Raw genomic sequence first — 20,387 nt, forward strand, 5'->3', positions numbered from 1 at the left:
GCTTCTTTTCCTGCCCTCAGGTGCCTTGGAGAATACGCTTGGCTCCCTCTTCTTTGTGGCAACCCCTGAGATAAAGGACCAGACCACCAACATCATCCAACAGACAAAGGCCCATCACTGGCACTGATGACGCATCTGGTTGTCAGGCCTGCAGCCATCTTTTCCTCTGGGTCTTTGGCCAGTCACACTTTCTATTATTCCACCAGGCCTTTTCTATGGTGGGGAAATGGGAGGGGGGATTGTACGGAGTGAGATGATATGTAGCCATAACAACATTCTTTCTAGAAAGCCAAGGTCATCCTTGCACCTCTGCACCTGACCGGAATTGGATGGGTAGAAGCTGCCAGCATGGCAGTGGGAGATGGGACCATGGGATGGACTTGTGGGGGTGGGGGGTGGGGGGTGGCAGGATCTTGAACTTTCAACTGGGTGGGGAAAACCGGAGAGCTTTCAGATTTTTCCCAGACGTGCCAACATGGCTCCCTTCATCAATTGGAACTTTGAGCAATCCTTTGCCTCGGACTCTGATCTACTTTTGGATGCTATTTGGAACCCTGACACTAGTTAGGTCATGAAATGCCTACAAGAAAGCTCAGAGAACACCAAGGACCCCACAGTCGCTCTCCTCTTCCTCCTCCTCCTCCTCTCCACAAACCCCCCTCCCTTCTAGCACTGATGACGAGGTTACCTAGTTTGAGTCATGAAACATCTGCAAGAAAACAAGCAAGCTCCGAGAGCAAAGAGGACATCTCATGTCAACCCTGAGCTGCAAATATTCTCCTTTATTAATATTTATTTGTTTCTTCAATTTATTTGCTGCCTGTCTTGTTTTGAAGCGACTCCTGGGTGGAAATGAAATATCAACAGCCGCCTTCAATGAAAAAGCCCTCCAGCCTCCTCTTTTCCCCACGTATTCCTTTCCCCCCACTTTTTCCACTCCAGCCTGACCACGTTTCAATTCAAATCAGGGAGAACAAAACAACTTTCCTTTCACCTGGGGATCAGACCGCTTGTGGCCCATGTAGAGAGAGGGGCTGCCCCCGGCCACTTGTTCTGTCCAAGGATCAGCGTGCTCTTCAATGGTGGGATACGACCAGCACGCCCCAATACAGGCATACCGGTGCCTGCTGGGAACACCAAGTACAGTGCTCCAGAGGGCCCACCTGCCCTCCTCACCTCTATTTGAGCCGATCGGGGCATTTGCGCCTATGCAACGCTTCGCCAAACAGCTGGAGCGTCTCAGGCAGTGGGTACGAGGTGGATGCCCGGCCCCATTGCAAGGGGATCCGGAACCCACCCCTGGTGCTCCTCCTTCTTTCCTAACAAGTCCAGCAATTTCCCTCTTAGTAGCTGACAAATGGCCCTAAAGCTCTTTGGTCTCAAGTCTCCACCAGCGACTCACCGCATTCATTGAACTTGTCCTTCAGCATTTTCCATGTGAAGTCAAAAGGAAGCTGGGGAGAACAAAGAGAGGAGGCACCACAAAGTCATTTATCTGTGTCTCAAAGGGGCTTGTTTTTCAAGAGGCAACTGGACTTCCTTGTTTTTTCTTTGAAGACATTTCACTTCTCATTGAAGAAGCTTCTTCAGCTCTGACTGGATGGTGGGGAAGGGAAGGATTTATACCCCTTGCAGACAAAGCTGGTCATTTGCATCCTTTTAGAGGGTCATTGAGGCCACCTGGAGGTTTCTCTGTGTCCTCAAGGTCACCTGAGTGGGGCAAACGGGGGAGGAGCCTTCTTGGAACTGCGGAAAGGGCTGTGTTATAGACCGGAGATGATGTCATATCCCTCGGCCTCTGTTGAGAGAAGGCTATTCAATTTGGACACAGGTGGCCTCTTCGACTCCTGTTTCAAGTTAGCAGTACTCTCTGTCCAGAAGGTGGACTTTGCTGTCTTCAAAGAGAGGCCTTTGTCTTTTAAAGGCAGACGGAATCTGCCGAATCTAATCCTGATGGGTTTGTTCTCCCATGTTGTGCCATGTGTTTGTGAAGTGGCTGTTTTGTTTCCCCAATGTACAGACCTGCCCAGGGCTCATTGTACTGCATATACCATGTTGCTCAGTTTGTGTCTGGGTGTTTTGTCCTTGGGGTAGACATCACCTGTCTCCAGTTTACAACTCAGTCCTTTCAGCAGTTCCAAGAAGGCTCCACCCCCATTTGCCCCACTCAGGTGACCCTGAAGACACAGAGAAACCTCCAGGTGGCCTCAATGACCCTCTGAAAGGATGCAAATGACCAGCTTTGTCTGCAAGAAATATAAATCCTTCAATTCCACCACCAATCCAGTCAGAGCTGAAGAAGCTTCTTGGATGAGGAGCGAAACATCTTCAAAGACAAAACGGAAAGTCGAGTTGCCACTTGGAAAAAAAAGCACCTTTGGGACAACCTAGATGGCTGAGCATCTCCATAGTCATCCACCTGTCTTTCCCCCTGCCCCCACCCCACGATAGGAAGCAGCTGGGTCGCAAATTCCACCAGGAGCCCCTCCTCCCCCTTGGGTCAGTGGACTGCTACTATCTCCAAGTCCGTTTGACCACGTAACATGTTTTGAGGTCCGGATGGAGGAAAATGGGGACACCGGTTATGGAGAGACCAGGCAATACGAATTGGATCCCCCCCCCCCACACACACACACAAACATACACATTGGCCCAACTCACATTTCTCACAAAAATCTGGCAAGCCTTCCTGGCTATTCCGCCGGCAGCAGCAACAGGCCCTCCGGTTCCCAGGGCGCTGGTGAAGTTTCCGGCCGCAAAGTTCCCGCGCTCCATCTCCATGGTTCTCTCGAAGCTGCTCCCCATGGGCAGCCCTATCCTGTCTAGGCCCGCCCCCATGCCCTGGCTCAAGGCCGGCCCCATGCGGTCCATGCTGGTCGCAGCCGCGCCCATCCGGTCCAGCCCCATGCGGTCCATGGGGGCCGCCAAGCGGTCCAGCCCCATGCGGTCCATGGGGGCTGCCCCGAGGCGGTCCAGCCCCGCCGGCATCCTATCCATCACGGGGCCCATCCCCGCCGGGACCATGCGGTCCAGGCCCAGCCCCATCCGGTCTACCCCGCTGCCCATCCTGTCCATGGCGCTGCCCACGCGGTCGAGGGTGGAGCCCATGCGGTCCAGGCCGAAGCCCAGGCCGGCCCCCATCCGATCCATCCCGGGGCCCATGCGGTCGATGCTGGAGGCCAGGTGGTCTAAGCCCAAGGGAGCCATGCGGTCCATGCCCGATCCCATCCTATCTACTCCGGAGCCCATGCGGTCCAGCACCAGCCCCATGCGGTCCATCTCAGAGCCCACGCGCTCGATCCCGTGGCCTAGGCCGGTGGGGAGCCTGTCAATGCTGCTGGCCATGCGGTCCAGTCCCGGAGCCATCCGGTCAATGGCTGGAATTGTGGCGCCACCACCGCCTCCCCCTGGAGGAAAAACGGAAGGAGGGTCTCAGTCCTGGCAGGAAAAAGCCCCCCCCTTATAATCCCCAGGATGCCCCCCCCCCACTCCTCATAGGCTAGCTCTTTTTGGCCCCCTTTGCTCTGAGGTGCTCTCCCAGGCCTCCACTGGCGAAGCGATGTCTCCCTCTGCGCCCGAGTGAGCAGGGCCCTCCTGCTCCATTTCATAGGTAGTCCCCGACTTACGACCACAGTGGAACCCCAAACCGTTGCTTAGTGAGACATTGGTTAAGTGAGTTTTGTCCCATTTTACGAGCTTTCTCCCCTGCCAAATCACCAGTTAAGTGAATCTGACTTTTCTTTGTCAGAAAGTGGTAAAAAGGGGAATCGTGACCCCGGTGGGACTCTGCAGCCGTCATAAATGTGAGTCAGTGGCCGAGGGTGTGAAGTTTGATCGTGTGACTGCGAGGGATGCCATTGCTTAGCCGCCGACTCATATTTATGACAGTCGCAATGTCCCGGGGTGGTGGTGGTGTGTGTGTGTGTCACCCCCTTTTTGCGACCTTCTGACAAGCACAGCCAACGGGGGAAGCCAGATCCACTTAATCACCCTGTTACTAACTTAATACCTGCAGTGATTCACTTAACAACTGTGTCAAGTCGTAAAATGGGGCAAAGCTCATTTAACAAGCGTCTTGCTAAGCGACAGAAATTTCAGGCTCCCTCCCTCCCTCCGTCTCCTTCCTTCCACCATCCCACCCTATCTCTCTCTCTCTCCTTCCTTCCTCCATACCTCTCTCTCTCTCTACATCCCTCCCTTTCTTCCACCTCCCAGCTCTCTCCTTCTTTCCTCCCTCCCTCCCTGCCATCTGTCTCCTTCCTTCCACCTTTCCTTCCCTCCTTCCCTCCCTCAGCTCCTTCTTATAAACCTGCCATTCCTCCTCCCTTGGGAACCCCCAGGGACAGCCTAGCTAAGCATCTGATGCTCAGGTCTGACCTTTCCTGCACGCACGATCCACTCCGGGTGCAGAGTCTGTGTGACGTACCTATGCCTCTCTCCAGAGTGTCTCCAAAACTACGGGGCATCCCCATTTCGTTTCTCGGGAAGTCTCTTTCGAATCCCCCACCGATGGCACGGTCCATTTCTGGAAGACAAGACAGGAAAGCAAAGCCTCTTTATAATTCTACCCATCACAGTTATGAACTTGGGACAGTTGGAAATAGCCTTTTTTTTGCAGTGAACAACACGGTCGTTAAACCAATGGTTTGCAGTGGCCCCATTTTTCCCCATAAACACCAAGGGTAAGTAATTCCCTAATGTCTAGGGAGATTCTCAGCCTTCCAGGTCACGGTTGTCCCAAAGGTGCTTTTTTCCCCCAAGAGGCAACTGGACTTTCTGCTTTTACTTTGAAGAGGTTTCGCTCCTCCTCCAAGACGCTTCTTCAGCTCTGACTAAATGATGGAAAGGGAAGGATTTACACTCCTTGCAGACAGCTGGTCATTTACATCCTTTTTAGAGAGCCGTTGAGGCCCCTTGGAGGTTAACCTGTGTCCTCAGAATCACCTGAGTGATGCAAATGGAGAGGGGGAGCCTTCTTGGAACTGCTGACATCATCATCCATCTCCAGTCTACAACAGTCCATTCAGCAGCTCCCAGAAGGCTCCACCCCCATTTGCACCACTCAGATGACCCTAAGGACACCTGAGATAAACCTCCAAGTGGCTTCAACGACTCTAAAAAGGATGCAAATAAGTATAATCTTTATTGTCATTGTACTTAAATATAACGAAATTGGTTTTAACCTCACTGGTGCTGAATTATAACAGAAACGAAAAAAGGAAGAAAAAGAAAAAAAGCCAGGGTGTGCATGGAGTGATTGTGGTTGTACTTAAAAGTCTGACAGCCCAAGGATAGAAACTATCTTTAAACCTCTTTGTTCGGCTGGCTATACTTTGATGCCTTCTGCCTGATGGTAGAAGTGCAAAGAAAGACTGACCAGGTTGTGAATCCTCTCTGAGTATCTTCCTTACTCTGCTAACGCAGCGAGATCTGGCGATGTCACCCAGTGGTGTCACGAGGGCAACCAATGGTTTCTTGTGCCAAATTGATCACTCTCTGTAGGGCCTTCCTGTCCGCAGCTGTTAAACCAGCATACACCATACTGTGATGCAATAAGTGAGGACACTTTCTATGGTGGACCGATAGAAAGAGGTCATCAGCCGTGACCAGCTGTCTGCAAGGAATATAAATCCTTCCGTTCCCGACCATCCAGTTAGAGCTGAAGAAGCTTCTTGGATGAGAAACAAAACATCTTCAAAGAAAAAACCAGAAAGTCCAGTTGCCTCTTGAAAAAGCACTTTGGGGTCAGTAATTCTTTCTTTCTTTCTTTACAAAAAGAAAAAAGAAAAGAGAGCCTAGCAGGATGAGAAGTGTTCAGATGGAATTATCTAGTCTATCGGGTCGATCCCAACCGCAGACTGACCGACTGACATACATTCGAACAAAGGGCCTGCAAACCCAGGTCCCTCCTTCCATTTGCCTTCCAGTAGCCGCTAGCCAGGAATTGCACAGCCTCAGGGCTGCTACTACCACAGGCGTGTCTCACTGGTGTGTGTGTGTGTGTGTGTGTGTGTGTGAGCACAGGTGTAAAAGGAAGACAGGAAGGGAGGCGTTAAGGCTGCCAGGTTCTTACCACTCATGCGGCCGATGTTCATTCCGGAAGGGAAACGGCCCATGCTCTCCATTCCACTGAAAGGACCCTCCATCCCTGAAACAGAAGAGTCGCCATTCAGCTCCTGTTTTAGGAGGCTGCAAATGGGCACACGGAGTGAAATGGGGAGATTTTATATGCTCTACTTCTTGCACTTATCAATAAGCGCACAGTGGGCCACCTGGCCTTCTCAGCCAGCCCAAGAAATCATTCAAGGGCCCCTGAAACAGGCCGGAGAGGAACGGAGGCCGAATGGTGGCCTGGCCTGGCCAGACTGGTCCGGAGGTACCGAGATCAGGGGGTACTGACCCTCCCCAGGGCTTTGAACGGCAAACCAAAGGCTGTGCCCGAGCAGGGAATGGTCATGGCTAATTTTTTTCTTAATATCTTCTAATAATATATCATATCAACATTAAACATCATTATTCTCATCATACACGTACTAACAGTTTCCCTCTTATTTATACTTCTGTGTATTATCTACTTAGTTTTTAGCTTCCTTCATTTCCAAACTCCTTTTTCTCTCTCCAACCATTGGTAGAATACTTCCCAAATCATACAATACTCAGTTTGCTCTTTCTCCTTAATTGCTAATGTTAATCTCTTCATTTCTGCACATTCTCATATTTTCCTTATCACCTTCTCATCAATAGGAATCTCTACACTTTTCCAATGTTGTGGCTAATTTATGGGGTGCAATGCAAGAGCCTGGCTTTAGCGAGTGGTGGGGTGGCCTAGAGGTGGAGCTCTTGCCCCACAATCAGGAGGCTGTGAGTTCGATCCTAGGTAGAGGTAGATATTTCTCTCTCTGGGCACACTAAGAATGTATCTGCTGAACAAAACTCCGCATTGGTGACAGGGAGGGCATCCGGCCATTAAAACACTCTGCAAGCTCCGTTCAGTTGCCCAGACTCCATCCCGAAAGGGATTATGGGGCCGTTAAAAAGCCTGGCTTTCCAATTCAGTTGTCAATTATCATGGAAGATTCTGGATGATCTACGATCGTTGTCAAAGTCTCTGCTGCCTCCCTTCCTCCAGCTGCAGGACTTACCTCCCATTTTATTCATTCCGAAGCCCAGGCCTTCGATGCCCATCCCTAAAAATGAAAAAAGAAGTGTTTGTGTGACTACACGTAAAAGAGCAGAAGGGATTAAAAGCAGCAACCCTGGCACAGTGGCCAGAAGGCAGCCCTGCAGGGGAATTCTCCTGACTGCCGACTGCTCACTGTTGCTTTTTCCAGGTATTTCCCCCGTTTTCTTCTACACTACTGAGGACATCTTTAAATAAGCATTTGTTGAAAGTATTGCAGACTAAATAACTACTCACTGCCAGCAGTTCGATCCTGACCGGGTCAAGGTTGACTCGGCTTTCCGAGGTCAGTAAAAGGAGGATCCCGATTGTTGGGGGTGATAGGCTGACTCTGTAAACCGCTTAGATAGGACTAGAAAGCACTGTGAAGCGGTATATAAGTCTATATTCTAAAGCTATACTCTCCCTCCTTCCTTTGTGCCCTTTTCTTTCTACCTTTCTTTTCTTTCCTTCCCTCTATTCTCTCCTTCCTTCCCTTTCTTTTCTCCATTTTTTCTCTCCTGCTACCTCCATGTCTTATTTCCCTTCTCTTTTTCTCCTCCTCTTCTTCCCTCTCCTTTCTCTTTCTCCTTTTCTTCCTTTCTCTACCTTCCTTTCTTTCTCTTGTAAGAGCAGTGGTGAGAATACTGCAGGCTGCCCACTGCCTAGAGTTCAATCCTGACGTCTCAAGGTTGCCTCAGCCTTCTCTCCTTCAGAGGCCAGTAAAATAAGGTCCCAGATTGTTAGGGGGCAATGAACTGCTTAGAGAGGGCTGTAAAACCCTTGAAGCAGGATACAGGTTAGTCCTCGACTTACAAAAGTTCACTTAGTGGCCGTTCAAAGTTACCACAGCACTGAAAAAAGTGACTTACAACCATCTTTCAAACTTATGACTGTTGCATCATCCGTGGGGGGGGGGGGGTGTCACATGATTTACATTCAGATGCTTGGCAACCAACTCACATTTACAATGGTAGCAATGTCCCGGGGAAGGGGTCACGTGCTCCCCTTTTCCGACCTTCTTGACAAGCAAAATTAATGGGGAAACCAGATTCACTCCACAAACATGTCACTCATTTTAACAATTGCAGTGACTCACTTAACAAATGTGGCAAGGAGAGTCGTAAAATGGGACAACACTCGCTTAGCAAATCTTTCACTTAGCAACATACATTTGGGGCTCAATTGTGGTCGTTCAGGACTACCTGTGCTATTTTCTCTTTCCGATTTGGGCCCTGTCTGTGGGGAGCAAGCAGCCTCAAACCGGCTTCTTTCGTCCTACAGTGGCCCAGAGGGAAAAGCTTCCCAACCACAAGAGGCACCTGGGAGGCTCCCAAAAAGGGTCAGGAAGGTAAAAGAGGAGGGAGAGCAGAAGGAAGAGAGTTTATGTTGTGGCTAACAATTAAGAAAGGAGAAAAACAAATATATGATAGCAGGGCTCCAGTATTTGAGTGGTTGCCACAAAGAAGAGAGGGGGGGCAATCTCTTCTCCAAAGCGCCTGAAGGCAGCAGGAGGAAAGGATAGAAACGAATCAAGGAGAGATGCAACCTGGAACTAAGGAGAAACAATTAACCAATTGCCTTCAGACATTGTGGGTGCTGCATCACTCAGGTTTCTAAGAGACTGGACAGTCACTAGATTGTCTGAAATGGTATAGGACAGTGATGGCGAACCTGTGGCACGCGGAGCCATATGTCAGGGCACGCGAGGCGCTGCCCTGTTAGCTGAGTTCACCCTTTTTTAAAGCCATTTTTCGCCCTCCCCAGTTTCCAGAGGCTTTATAGGAGCCTGGGGAGGGCGAAAAGGCCCCCCCGCCTCCCCAGAGGCCCTCCGGAAGCTTCAGGAACGCACTTCCGGTTTGCTCGGAGGGTCGTTTTGAGCGCTCCGAAGGCTTCAGGGAAGCCTCCTGAAGGTCCCTGAAGCCTCCGGAGGGCATCCCGGGGGGCGGGGGATGCTGTTTTCACCCTCCCCATGCTCCTATAAAGCCTCTGGAGCCTGGGGAGGGCGAAAAAAGCATGCAAAAATGGGGGTGGGTGCGCCTGTAGTGCGCGCATGCGCACTGGGGAGGGTCGTGCATTGCATTATGGGTGCGGCACACCTGCACACGACCCCCCCTGCGCTCCCCCCCACTTATGGCACGCGAGTCAAAAAAGGTTCGCCATCACTGGTATAGGATCTCCTGCTTGAGCAGGGGGGCTGGGCTAGAAGACCCCCAGAGTCCAGCTCAATTCTGAGTCTAACCCCAAAAGCATCAGATGAAAGACTCACCTCCAGGGCCAAGGTTGCCCATGGCCAGGCCTTTATTCAGGTGATTGGCATCGATCGGTATTCCTCCCGGCCCCAGTCCCATGCCGATCCCCCCAAGGCCATCTGCAATAACGATGGACAATTAGTATAGCCTTTATTGTCGTTGTAGAAAATAAATACAACGAAATTGGTTTTCGCCTCACTGGTGCAATCCAGGACAACAAATACAAACAACATAGATGGCATAAGGAATAATCCCAATGCTGATAATTAGGGGGAAAGAAAAAACTAGTCATACGTCAAAACTAGCCAACAGAGTCAATGCCTCGTTTCTCATGTAGGTAACCAACAGCTAAACGTCTGTAGAGATTCTCAGTCATCCAGGTTGTCCCAAAGGTGCTTTTTCAGGAGGCAACTGACCTGGATGACTGAGAATCTCTACAGGCCTTGAGCTATGCAATTTGGGATGGACCCCCTGGGAAAGGTCTGGGAGTAGGAATGGGTTTCCAGAGGAAAAACTCCAGACTCTCCCATCTGAAGCTGGCCTGGCTGAGGCCATCTTAGAGGCTTCATCATTGGCACAATGGAGATGAGGGCTATGGAGGGGCGGGGAAAGAGATACTTGGGGTTTGGTAGCCAAAACAAAATACTTTCCCCTGGGAACCAAGGACATTCCCAGAGGTGGCTGAAGGGAGGACGAGTGAAGTTACCCAGCAACCGGATGGCACCTTGATTGAACCATGGGGCTAATTGTTTGGAAAAGGGGAAAAACGTTTATTTTTAATTAGGTGAAAACCACAGGAACATTCAGAGTCGGTTTTCACCAGCCTGTGCCAATGTGATATATCCAATAAAACTATTCTTTGAGGAATCTACCTGCCTCGGAGTTCTGTTCGCTATGGAACCCTGACACAAACTACAGAAACCATTTGCACCACTCAGGTGACCCCAAGGACACAGAGAAACCCCCAAGTGCCCTCAAAGCCCCTCCAAACGGATGCAAATGACCAGCTGCCAGCAAGGAGCATAAATCCTCCCATTCCACCACCATCCAATGGGAGCTGAAGAAGCTTCTTGGATGAGGAGAGAAAAACAAGGAAGGCCAGTTGCCTCCTGAAAGAAAGAAAGCACCTTTGGGAGAACCAGGACTCGGATGACGGAGAATCACTACAGACCACTGGCACTGAGGGAGGGAGATGGACCGGAGCGGAGAGCCCAAAGGTGCTTTTTCAGGAGGCAACTCGGCTTCCTTGTTTTGTCTTCTCAAACAAATCAATTCCAAAGCTCTCCAGCGGCGGCAACGCTCGAGTGTCCATGGGGGGTCCACAAAAACACCCCAACTTTTTCTCTGAATGGCAAAGCGGCTGCCTGCTTCAAAAGATATCCTGTCTAGGAGGCTCCGGAATTAAAGGCAGGAAAGGAATCTCATGGATTTTTGCAAAAAAAACAACAACTTTCCACCCAACCAGACAATCTCTCCAGTCCAGCCAGGGAGCAGAGTTTCCTAGTGAGCCCTGAGACTTACGAGGAAGCTGCTGGGGCCGCTCTGGAGGGAAGAAGTCTCCCTTTGGCAATGCCCGTTCATCCTGAAACATTAAAGAGAAGTTTAATGTTGGGGGGAGGGGAGAGGGGAGAAACCAGGAGGGGGTGGGGTGTAGGCCATCTTGCCTCGCTTACCATCTTGACGTGCATCGGCCTGTCAAAGAGCAGCTGCCCGTTGAACATAGCTAGGAATTGAGTCAAGGCCTTTTGGTGGTCCTACGTTGGTCTAACAGAGAGCACAAAAGCAGCAGCACAAAAACCTTTTGTGTGTGTCCCTTTTTTCTCTGCTGATCCTCCTCCCTTTCTAGGAAAGGCTTGCAGAAGCTCTCTCCATCCCCCCCACCCACCCACCCCCCGGTGTCTTGTTGTCGTCAATGCACTGCCCCGTTCTCTCAAGAGAGAGGCACCGGGGAGCGAGAGGAAAGCCTATTTATCACCCAGCTGATCTCATGGGGGCTTCAGTTCAAGAGGAGGGAAAAACTCTTGCGTCCTTGGCACAAGGCTCAGCCTGGGACACAGCCTGCGGTCGGGTCATCCTCCTCCTTTTTAACGACCCCATAATCCCTTGCGGGGGGGTGGGAGTCTGGGCAACTGAATGGAGCTGAGGGTTTGCAGGCTGGATGGAAACATGGCAGCAGTTTGGGGAGTGGCATCAAGCTGGCCACGCCCACCCTGTTGGCCACACCCACCCAGCCCCTAAGGTCAACCACAACCAATGAAATGACACCCCTGGTGTAACTGAAGCCCTCTCTGTTTGGTAGGGGCAGTCCCCAACTCACAAGAGGGTACCTGGATTGTTGGGGGCAAGAGGCTGACTCTGTAAACTGCTTAGGGATGTACTGTGCAGCAGTATATAAGTCTAAGAGCTAAGACGGAGGAGAGTGAGGGGGGGAGGCAGGATGCATGGAAGGAAGGAAGGCGGATGGAAGGAAGTATGGGTGGATGAATGGAAGAAAGGGAGGGAGGGAGGGAAAAGATGGATGGATGGGAGGGAGGAAGAATGCGAGGGAGAGATGAATGGATGGACAGGAGGGAGGGAGGGAGGGAGGGAAGGGGCAAGAGGCTGACTCTGTAAACTGCTTAGACAGGGCTGTAATTCACTGGGAAGTGATATACAAGCCTAATGGCTATTGCTATTCCAAGAGGAAGTTGGAACCAATCAGCATGCAGAGCACACATCTCCATACAACGGGCAGTTGGCATTCGGGAGGTGTTTCCGTCTGCCCGTCCGTAGCGCTCTGCAATCCCCCTTACCATCAACCGACGGTTACGGGCAGTTGCCAGCAATTCTTAAACCCAGCTCCTTCAGCAGGTAAGCCACCCAATCCGTTCTACCCCCGAGACACCCGAAGCCAGTCCCAGGTCCTTAGTCCAGTCCAAGCAAAGGATACAGATGGCCTGGACGGCCTCGATGGCTTGCTCGAAGGTGACCGTGCCGATCCCCCGGCTCTTCCCATCTTTGTCTTCCAGGATGTCCGCTCGGACGACCACGCCGGCCATGCCAAAAACTTCCTTCAGCTTCTTCCAGCCAACCTTGTAATCCAGCTGAAGGAAGATACAGGAGGGGACGAGTGGGGAGCAATGAGTGGATGTCAACATCGGATCTTTTAAAATACGGCGGCCGACCCTCAGGACCCTCACGTCCCCTTGTGAGCAAGAGAGCGTGAGCTGCTCGTCTGGGACAAGGGTTTATTTAAGCAGGACCGAATGCCAAGGATGGGAGTGAGCCCCCCCCTGCCAAAGGTCGTCCATCAGGGTGACTTTAAAATGGGTGGACTAACAGGCTGGCGAATTCTGAGAGTTAAAGTCCCTGCATCTTGAAGCTGCCAAGGGCGGGAAACCCTGGATCAGATCAAACCGCGTGTTAAGTCTGGCAAGATTCTGTCTAGTGCATGTAAGTGAATGAAGAAAGGCTCTTGGGCTGTATGTCGTTCTTGGGCTTAGCCTGAGCCAAGCCCAGGTCTGAACCCAGATTTCCAGATAAGAGATAAGAGCAGGAGTTATCCAGCACTCCCACATAATGGCTTGTAAAACCATGCTTTATATCTTACAACCATTAGTGATCTAAACAATAACTTAAGGTAAAGGTTCCCCTCGCACATATGTGCTAGACATTCCTGACTCTAGGGGGCGGTGCTCCTATCGGTTTCAAAGCCGAAGAGCCAGCGCTGTCCAAAGACGTCTCTGTGGTCATGTGGCCGGCATGACTAAACACCGCAGGCGCACAGAGCACTGTTCCCTTCCCGCCAAAAGTGGCTCCTATTTTTCTACTTACATTATTTACGTGCTTTCCAACTGCTAGGTTGGCAGAAGCTGGGACAAGTAACAGGAGCTCACTCCGTTACACGGCGCTAGGGATTCGAACTGCTGGACTGCCGACCTTTCTGATTGACAAGGTCAGCGTCATAGCCACTAAGCCACCGTGTCCCTTAGCTTAGGGCCATGTATATTATTTTGCTATTCAATAGGCAAGAGGGCAGGATTGTCCATACTGGGCTAATTTCATTCCTGCCAGAGATCAAGAAAGAAAACAGCTTTCCTTTCGGACCCAAGCAGGGTGGATAAAAATCGATGATTTTTTTAAAATGTAAATTGGATTGTTATTTTTATCAAATTTATTTTAATAAAATGCTTTGGAGTAAAAAAAATCTACCAAAAGACAGTTTCCTATTTAAGATACATTAATAATTTAGTTTATTCAGCGTGAAATGGAGCTTAGATAGGTAGCATGAGGAGGCTGTATATTCTGCAATATTTGCATTTTTGGGAAACTCATTCCATGAATCCAAGTTTTGCCAGCTGAGATAACATGCAGCGCATGGATGCATTCGCATCATTTCACAGGAACCATGAGATAAATCATAAAACACAGTTCAGGAATATTCCTTTAGTCCCTTGTTTTGGAAATCTAAGTACACTACAAACTGCGTAATCATTTGAAGAGAAACGCATCTGTACCACCAGGCTTCTAAGTGTGGGTGGAAGGGCAAGCAGTAAAAATGAAAGTGAAACCTTCTAAGCAGCTTAGAAATATAATATTAAAGAGCGCCTGTCATTTCAGATCCATCCTGGCAGCGCCTGTTAGAGCGCTCACCTGTCACCCGCTACGTCCTTCACCTTCTTGTGTCCCTGCCGAATCACCAGCCGTCCCATTAAAGTGAATGGGACTGTCGGTGAGTCACCAGTGGGTCAGAGATGACGGCTGCTCTTTAAAAATTAGGATTGAAATCAAGTTAAATCGATAGAGAGGCAACTTACGTTGGCCACGAAAACGGTACTGCCCAGCCGGCCAGCCTGCAGGGCATGGATGATCTCGTTAGGGATATTGGGGTTATTGAGAATGCTGGGCGGGATGTTAATCATGCCAGGCCCGCCGGCGCCAGGGCTGATGCCCATCCCACTCCCAGAGGCTGCCATGGCCTTCTGCACAGCTCTTCGGACATGCTCGCCGTCGGGATCCTAAAACAGGGAGGAAGGCACTTTCAGCCTCCTGCAGGACAGAGGAGAGCTCTCGGGGAGATGTAGAGAAAAAACCCCACCCCAATTTTTTAGCCGGTGAGGTTTGCTTTGGAGCTCACGCAACTCCCCCTCACCCCCCCCCCCAACACATGCCAGTAGCAGCCGAGAAGAGTTTGCCGACATTTTAAACATCATCAAGTAATGTTTCAGGGCTGGCTCTCTCGACCAAGCTTTCTGCCGGATCCGAAGGTGATTCCAAGTAGGGATGCTTCTTGGACAGCCTGCTCTCCTGTGCTGGAAAGTCCTCGATGTATGTCCACCACAGGGACCAGAATTCCAGTCACTAAGCAAGTAATGACCCGATCGGACCCGATCTTACAAATATTTTTCACCAGGGTTTTTTTAAGCAAACCATGTGGTTATCAGGTGACTCACAAGGTTGCAACACGAATCCAGGTTTCCAGCCAGACTAATCTTATTGCATTCTTTGATAATGTGACAAAATTAGTGGACCAGAGGAATGCCGTTGATATAGTTTACTTGAACTTCAGTAAGGCTTTTGATAAGGTAGACCATAACCTACTACTAGATAAAGTAGAAGAATATGGGTTGGACAGCATCACCACCAGATGGATTCGTAACTGGCTGACCAACCGCACTCAACGTGTAGTCCTCAATGGAACTGCATCTACATGGAGGGAAGTATGCAGTGGAGTATCCCAAGGCTCTGTTTTAGGCCCAGTACTCTTCAACATCTTCATCAATGATTTGGATGAGGGAATAAATGGGGAACTCATCAAATTTGCAGATGACACCAAACTGGCAGGAATAGCCAACACTTCAGAAGATAGGCTAAAGATACAGAAGGATCTTGACAAACTTGAACATTGGGCACTATCTAACATAATGAAATTCAATGGTGAAAAGAGTAAGGTTCTACATTTAGGCAACAAAAACGGAATGCACAGGTACAGGTGGTACCTTGCTCAATAGTAGTAACTGTGAGAGGGATCTTGGAGTTCTAGTGGACAACCATTTAAAAATGAGCCAGCCGTGTGCAGCAGCTGCCAAAAAAGCCAACACAGTTCTAGGCTGCATCAACAGAGGGATAGAATCAAGATCACGTGAAGTGTTAATACCACTTTATAATGCCTTGGTAAGGCCACACTTGGAATACTGCATCCAGTTCTGGTCGCCACGATGTAAAAAAGATGTGGAGACTCTAGAAAGAGTGCAGAGAAGAGCAACAAAGAGGATTAGGGGACTGGAGACTAAAACATATGAAGAACGGTTGCAGGAACTGGGTATGTCTAGCTTAAGAGAAAGAAGGACCAGGGGAGACATGATAGCAGAGTTCCAATATCTCAGGGGTTGCCACAAAGAAGAGGGAGTCAAACTATTCTCCAAGGCACCTGAGGACAGAACAAGAAGCAATGGGTGGAAACTAATCAAGGAGAGAAGCAACTTAGAACTGAGGAGAAACTTCCTCAGTTAGAACAATTAATCAGTGGAACAGCTTGCCTCCAGAAGTTGTGAATGCCCCAACACTGGAAGTCTTTAAGAAGATGTTGGATAGCCATTTGTCTGGAACGGTATAGGGTTTCCTTCCTAGGCAGGGGGTTGGACTAGAAGACCTCCAAGGTCCCTTCCAACTCTACTATTGTATTGTATTGTATTGCCTGCAAGAAGCTGGCTGGGAAAGTGCCAAATTGTGATCTGCCAGACTCTAAAAGCCATTCCAAGTACCAGCCAAGGACCTACATTGAAATCTCTTTCCTGAGATTGCAACACAGCAGTAGCCACGAGGTGATCACGCTCGCCGCCTCCGGAACCTCAAAAATAATAAGACCTCCCCGAAAATAAGGCCTGGCCCTTATTTTGGGGGTCAAAATAACCACCTGGCCTTATTTTCGGAGGGGGGGGTGTTTGTGTCTTACTTTCAGGGAAACCCAGTACAAGGACAGGACATTGTGTAAGGAGAGTCTCTTTTCACCCCAAAAGTCGAGGTGCTTCTCTCGTTCGTTTCCAGTGGGAGCAAAAGAAAGGGAAACTGCTTTTTTTCTCCCAACAAGAGATTGCATGCAAACCCATTTTGATTCTTTACGTCACAAAACATGATACAAATAACAAAACAATCTTCAGATTTTTGAACAGAGAAATATGAAATTATATCCCCTGCAAAAAAAAAAAAGAATACAGGTATTCCTCGATTTACAACCGTGACTGAACATATGACGGCACTGCAAAAAAAAGTTGATTTATGGCTATTTCTGATCCTTACAAGACCGTTGCAGCATTCCCATGGACGCTTGGCAGCTGACCCGGGGGTGGGGTGGGGGTGTCACATGATCCCCTTTTGCGACCTTCTGACAAGCAAAGTCGATTGGGGAAGTCAGGTTCACTTACCGACGGTGGCAAGGACGGTGTAAAAACAGGAAAAACTCGTGTTTAGCAATGGAAATCTTGGAGTTCATTACGGTTGTTAAGTCCCAGGATTACCTGCATTTCAGGCTATTGTTTTGATGTCAGATGCTGCTCTCTTATGGGGGGGGGGGGGGAAGAGGGACGAGAAAGGGCCCCACCCTTACCTCCTTGACCTTCAGGGGTCTCCCACTGAGGCTGTGCTTGTTCAGGACTTCCACGGCTTTTTTCATGCTCTCTTCCATCTTGAACTCAACAACCCTGCAGGCAAAGAGACACGAGGCCAGGAGGGGTGAGTCTCCCCAGGCTAACCGGCCCGGGTCCAGCCCCCATTTGGGGAAGGAGGGAGGGGGTGCTTCTACTTACGCGCAGCCCTGACGATGCCGAAGTGGAGTATCAGGCAGGTAAATGCAAACCAAAAAAAAACCAGGGTTGGGGAGGCAAAGGGAACAGAAGAACGAAAGTCAGTCGAGAGTTCAGTGCAGAATGATTATTGCAGACATTTTCTCTTCCACGGGATCTTGAGATATTCAGATCCCTTCCAAGGGTGCCACTTTTGGGATCATGTCTGCGGGGTCCAGGCTGCCATTTGAACAACAGTATAACTGCTGTTCGCCTGAGCGCCAGACGCTAAGCCTACATGGCCTACAATGGGGGGGACGCAGAAGCCATGATCGGCAGGACAGATGCCAGTTTCTCCCAGAACCTCTCGACTCTGCGAAGTTCGACGTGCCTCTCGGCCAGCCAACGCCTCCCCCCCTCCCCCCTCCCTCTCATTCTGTTTCTCTCTCTCTCCTCCACAAGGGCCTTCGGGGAAGGTGCGTCAAGAGCCTCCCTCAAGGCCCCACCAACAGCTACCTTCGTTCTGAACATTTAAGACACGGACGGCCAGAGAGAGTTCTGACATTTATCACAACCTCGCTTCCACACCGAGCTTACGAAAGGCCGGCCACAAGAACCACACGGAGACATTTAAGCTAAAGGTGGGACATTGATAATGCCAGTAAGGATCCATGCTCAAGTCAGACAGCCCAAACACCAAGGAGCACGGCGGCGGCGGCAGCAACAGCAGCAACGGCAAGGGCGCTGCCGGGTCTAAGCAGACCCCTCTCCCCCCTCCCCCCCACCCCCCCAAGCCCAAAGCAGCTCTGGGCCCCTGCCAACGAGAGAACCACTCTACCACATACACGCTGCCTCTGGCCCAACCTGGTCTGGGGGGGCTCCACGCCACCATCACACACATTTTGTCATGTAGTTAAAAATCCACAGAAGAAAAGCTCTCGGAGACTTACCCTTGACTTTCCTTCAGCGTCCATTAAGAGCTCCACGTATGTTACCTCACCAACTACAAATGAGATTCCAGACGGTACATAGACCAAGGGAGAAAGCCAAGAAAACAAGGGGGATTTAGAACAGTCGTCAGCAACCATAGGTGGAGCCTCTGCCTTATTAGAAAAAGCCCGGGAACACTCCTCCGTTGGCTAAGCAGCCGCAACTCGGCATTACGGGTGGGCAGCACAAGGGTGGCACCAGGGACCTTGACGTTTTCCTCCTCCATTTCATCTGCCAGCCGTTGCCGCCTCGAGGTTGGGACACAGTGGGAAGAACCCGCAGGGAGAAATGTCCTTTTCCCCTCCTACTAGTTAAGACTGCCAAGCCTGACTTAACAGTGGGACCATCTCTCCTGCATCAAGGAAGGAGCCCCGTGGGCCACATTGTGGTTCGATCATGAAAACATTTCAAACTTGTTTGGCACCTTCTTCTCCTTTCTAATCTACAGGACGTCAAAACTCCATTAAGTCTTTGCCTTACAACAGTTCATTTAGTTACCGTTCAAAGTTACAACGGCACTGGAAAAAGGGGCCTTATGGCTGTTTTTCAGGCTTACAACTCTCGCAGCATCCCCGTGGTCACGTGTTTGGCAACTGACTCAGAATTATGGCTGTGTAAACCACTTAAGGCAGGGCTGTAAAGCACTGTGAAGTGGTATATGAGTGCTAGTGCTGTAACGGTTGCAGTGCCCCAGGGTCAGGTGATCCCTTTCTACGACCAACAAGCAAAGCCAAGGGGGAAGCTGCATTCACTAAACAACCACGTCACAGAGCTGAAGAAGCTTCATGGATGAGAAGAGAAACGTCTTCAAAGAAAAAACCAAGAAAGTCCAGTTGCCTCTTGAAAAAAGCACTCGTTAGAATTTTGGCAAGAAAGATTGTAAAACGGAGCAAAGCTTACTTAAGTGTCTCGTTTAACAACAGAAATGTTGGGCTCCATTGTGGTCGTAAGTCGAGGATCACCTATATTCACAAACACATTTACAGGTAGCCCTTGTGTAATGGAAGTAACTGGAACCCTCAACTGGGCTCCTAAAGCAACGTGTTGTAACCGTTGCAGAACTTCCATGGCTTAAGCCAGTCTCATCCAGCCATCAGGTGTGACAGGGTGGTGTCGCCATTTCCCCGTTGACCCTGCTTTTCAGAGAGACCAGCAGAGAAGGTCGCAAGTGGCAATCCTGTGACCCTAGGATGCTGCAACTGCAAACGCCCAAATCACAAGCCCCTAACCATGGGGATCCTGCAATGACTAGGCCCAGGGATAAGTCTTGCCGTTGCCCAACTTCCTAACTTTTAACCAGGAGGGGAAGGGGAGAGAGAGAATTGCAGTGTTATGCCACTACGTCAGAGACGGTGGGGTAAAGGGATGACTTTATATCTGGAATTCTGCTCCAGCTATTGCTTCCAAGGACTTCCATTCCCATCTCGGCTTGGCTAGGCAGCTCTGAGACACTGGCGACCACTCCGATTGGGAGCTGCCCAGAATCGGTTAGAAGATGGGTGGCTAGATGCAATCAATAAATAAATACAATACTATTTGCTGAAGCATCCAGCCAGCCTGGAGCATAACAAAAGCTTATAAGCCACAAACTGCACCCTGACCTAAGAAATGCTGAATTTTCAATTTTTGAAAGAAATAAATCTGAACTGTGTGGGTTCTTCGAACAGATATTCCAGTCTGCCACCCAGTTATATTTGCACAAACCACCAGCACCCATTGTGTCCAAACATTTCAGCAACAAATATCATCTTCATTTGGCGGTTTGGGAAAACATCAAGGGACACCTGGTGTAAAGTTTGAAAGGGGATAAACTAAAAGGAAAGAAAAGGAAGATGCTGCACACCTGTAACTTGGATGTTTCACCAAACAATGATCAGACTAGAATGACTTTCACCGAGGGGAAGAGGCCACGATTAAAACATTTCAAGGCAGGCATCCACACACACCTGTGCGAGATCTAAACAGACCACAACACTGAACTCTCCTCAACCATATACTTACAGGCCCCTCTCCGCAGTAGGATTATTACTGCGGGCTTTTAAAGCTTCCCACAATTCTTGGAAGGGTGGAAGTGCAGCTGGTAATCCTTCCGCGTGGATCTGCTGCGCCATACCTGAAATCCAAGGCCCTGGGTTGCTTGGAGACAACACCCAGAATTTCTAGCCATGTTTAGAACCACAATGTGAGATTCTTGGAACTACGGGGACTGCCGTCAAAGGACGTTGA

General features: G+C 49.9%; 1 protein-coding gene across 1 annotated transcript in view; it reads right to left on the reverse strand.

Moving 5' to 3' along the window:
- The window catches only part of HNRNPM (heterogeneous nuclear ribonucleoprotein M), a 28,701-nt gene that overhangs the window by 2,520 nt on the left and 5,794 nt on the right, over positions 1 to 20,387 (reverse strand). The window contains exons 3-15 of the mRNA XM_081936483.1: positions 18,122 to 18,174; positions 17,196 to 17,203; positions 16,997 to 17,090; positions 14,208 to 14,408; positions 12,341 to 12,494; positions 11,085 to 11,134; positions 10,933 to 10,993; positions 9,429 to 9,530; positions 7,143 to 7,187; positions 6,074 to 6,148; positions 4,427 to 4,525; positions 2,662 to 3,407; positions 1,403 to 1,454 (exon numbers count right to left, since the gene is read on the reverse strand). Of these exons, the coding sequence (XP_081792609.1) occupies positions 1,403 to 1,454; positions 2,662 to 3,407; positions 4,427 to 4,525; positions 6,074 to 6,148; positions 7,143 to 7,187; positions 9,429 to 9,530; positions 10,933 to 10,993; positions 11,085 to 11,134; positions 12,341 to 12,494; positions 14,208 to 14,408; positions 16,997 to 17,090; positions 17,196 to 17,203; positions 18,122 to 18,174 (1,740 nt within the window). The remainder of the gene's footprint in view (positions 1 to 1,402; positions 1,455 to 2,661; positions 3,408 to 4,426; positions 4,526 to 6,073; positions 6,149 to 7,142; positions 7,188 to 9,428; positions 9,531 to 10,932; positions 10,994 to 11,084; positions 11,135 to 12,340; positions 12,495 to 14,207; positions 14,409 to 16,996; positions 17,091 to 17,195; positions 17,204 to 18,121; positions 18,175 to 20,387) is intronic.

Source organism: Natrix helvetica, assembly GCF_964273705.1.
Source record: "Natrix helvetica genome assembly, chromosome: 1".
Lineage (NCBI taxonomy): Eukaryota > Metazoa > Chordata > Lepidosauria > Squamata > Natricidae > Natrix > Natrix helvetica.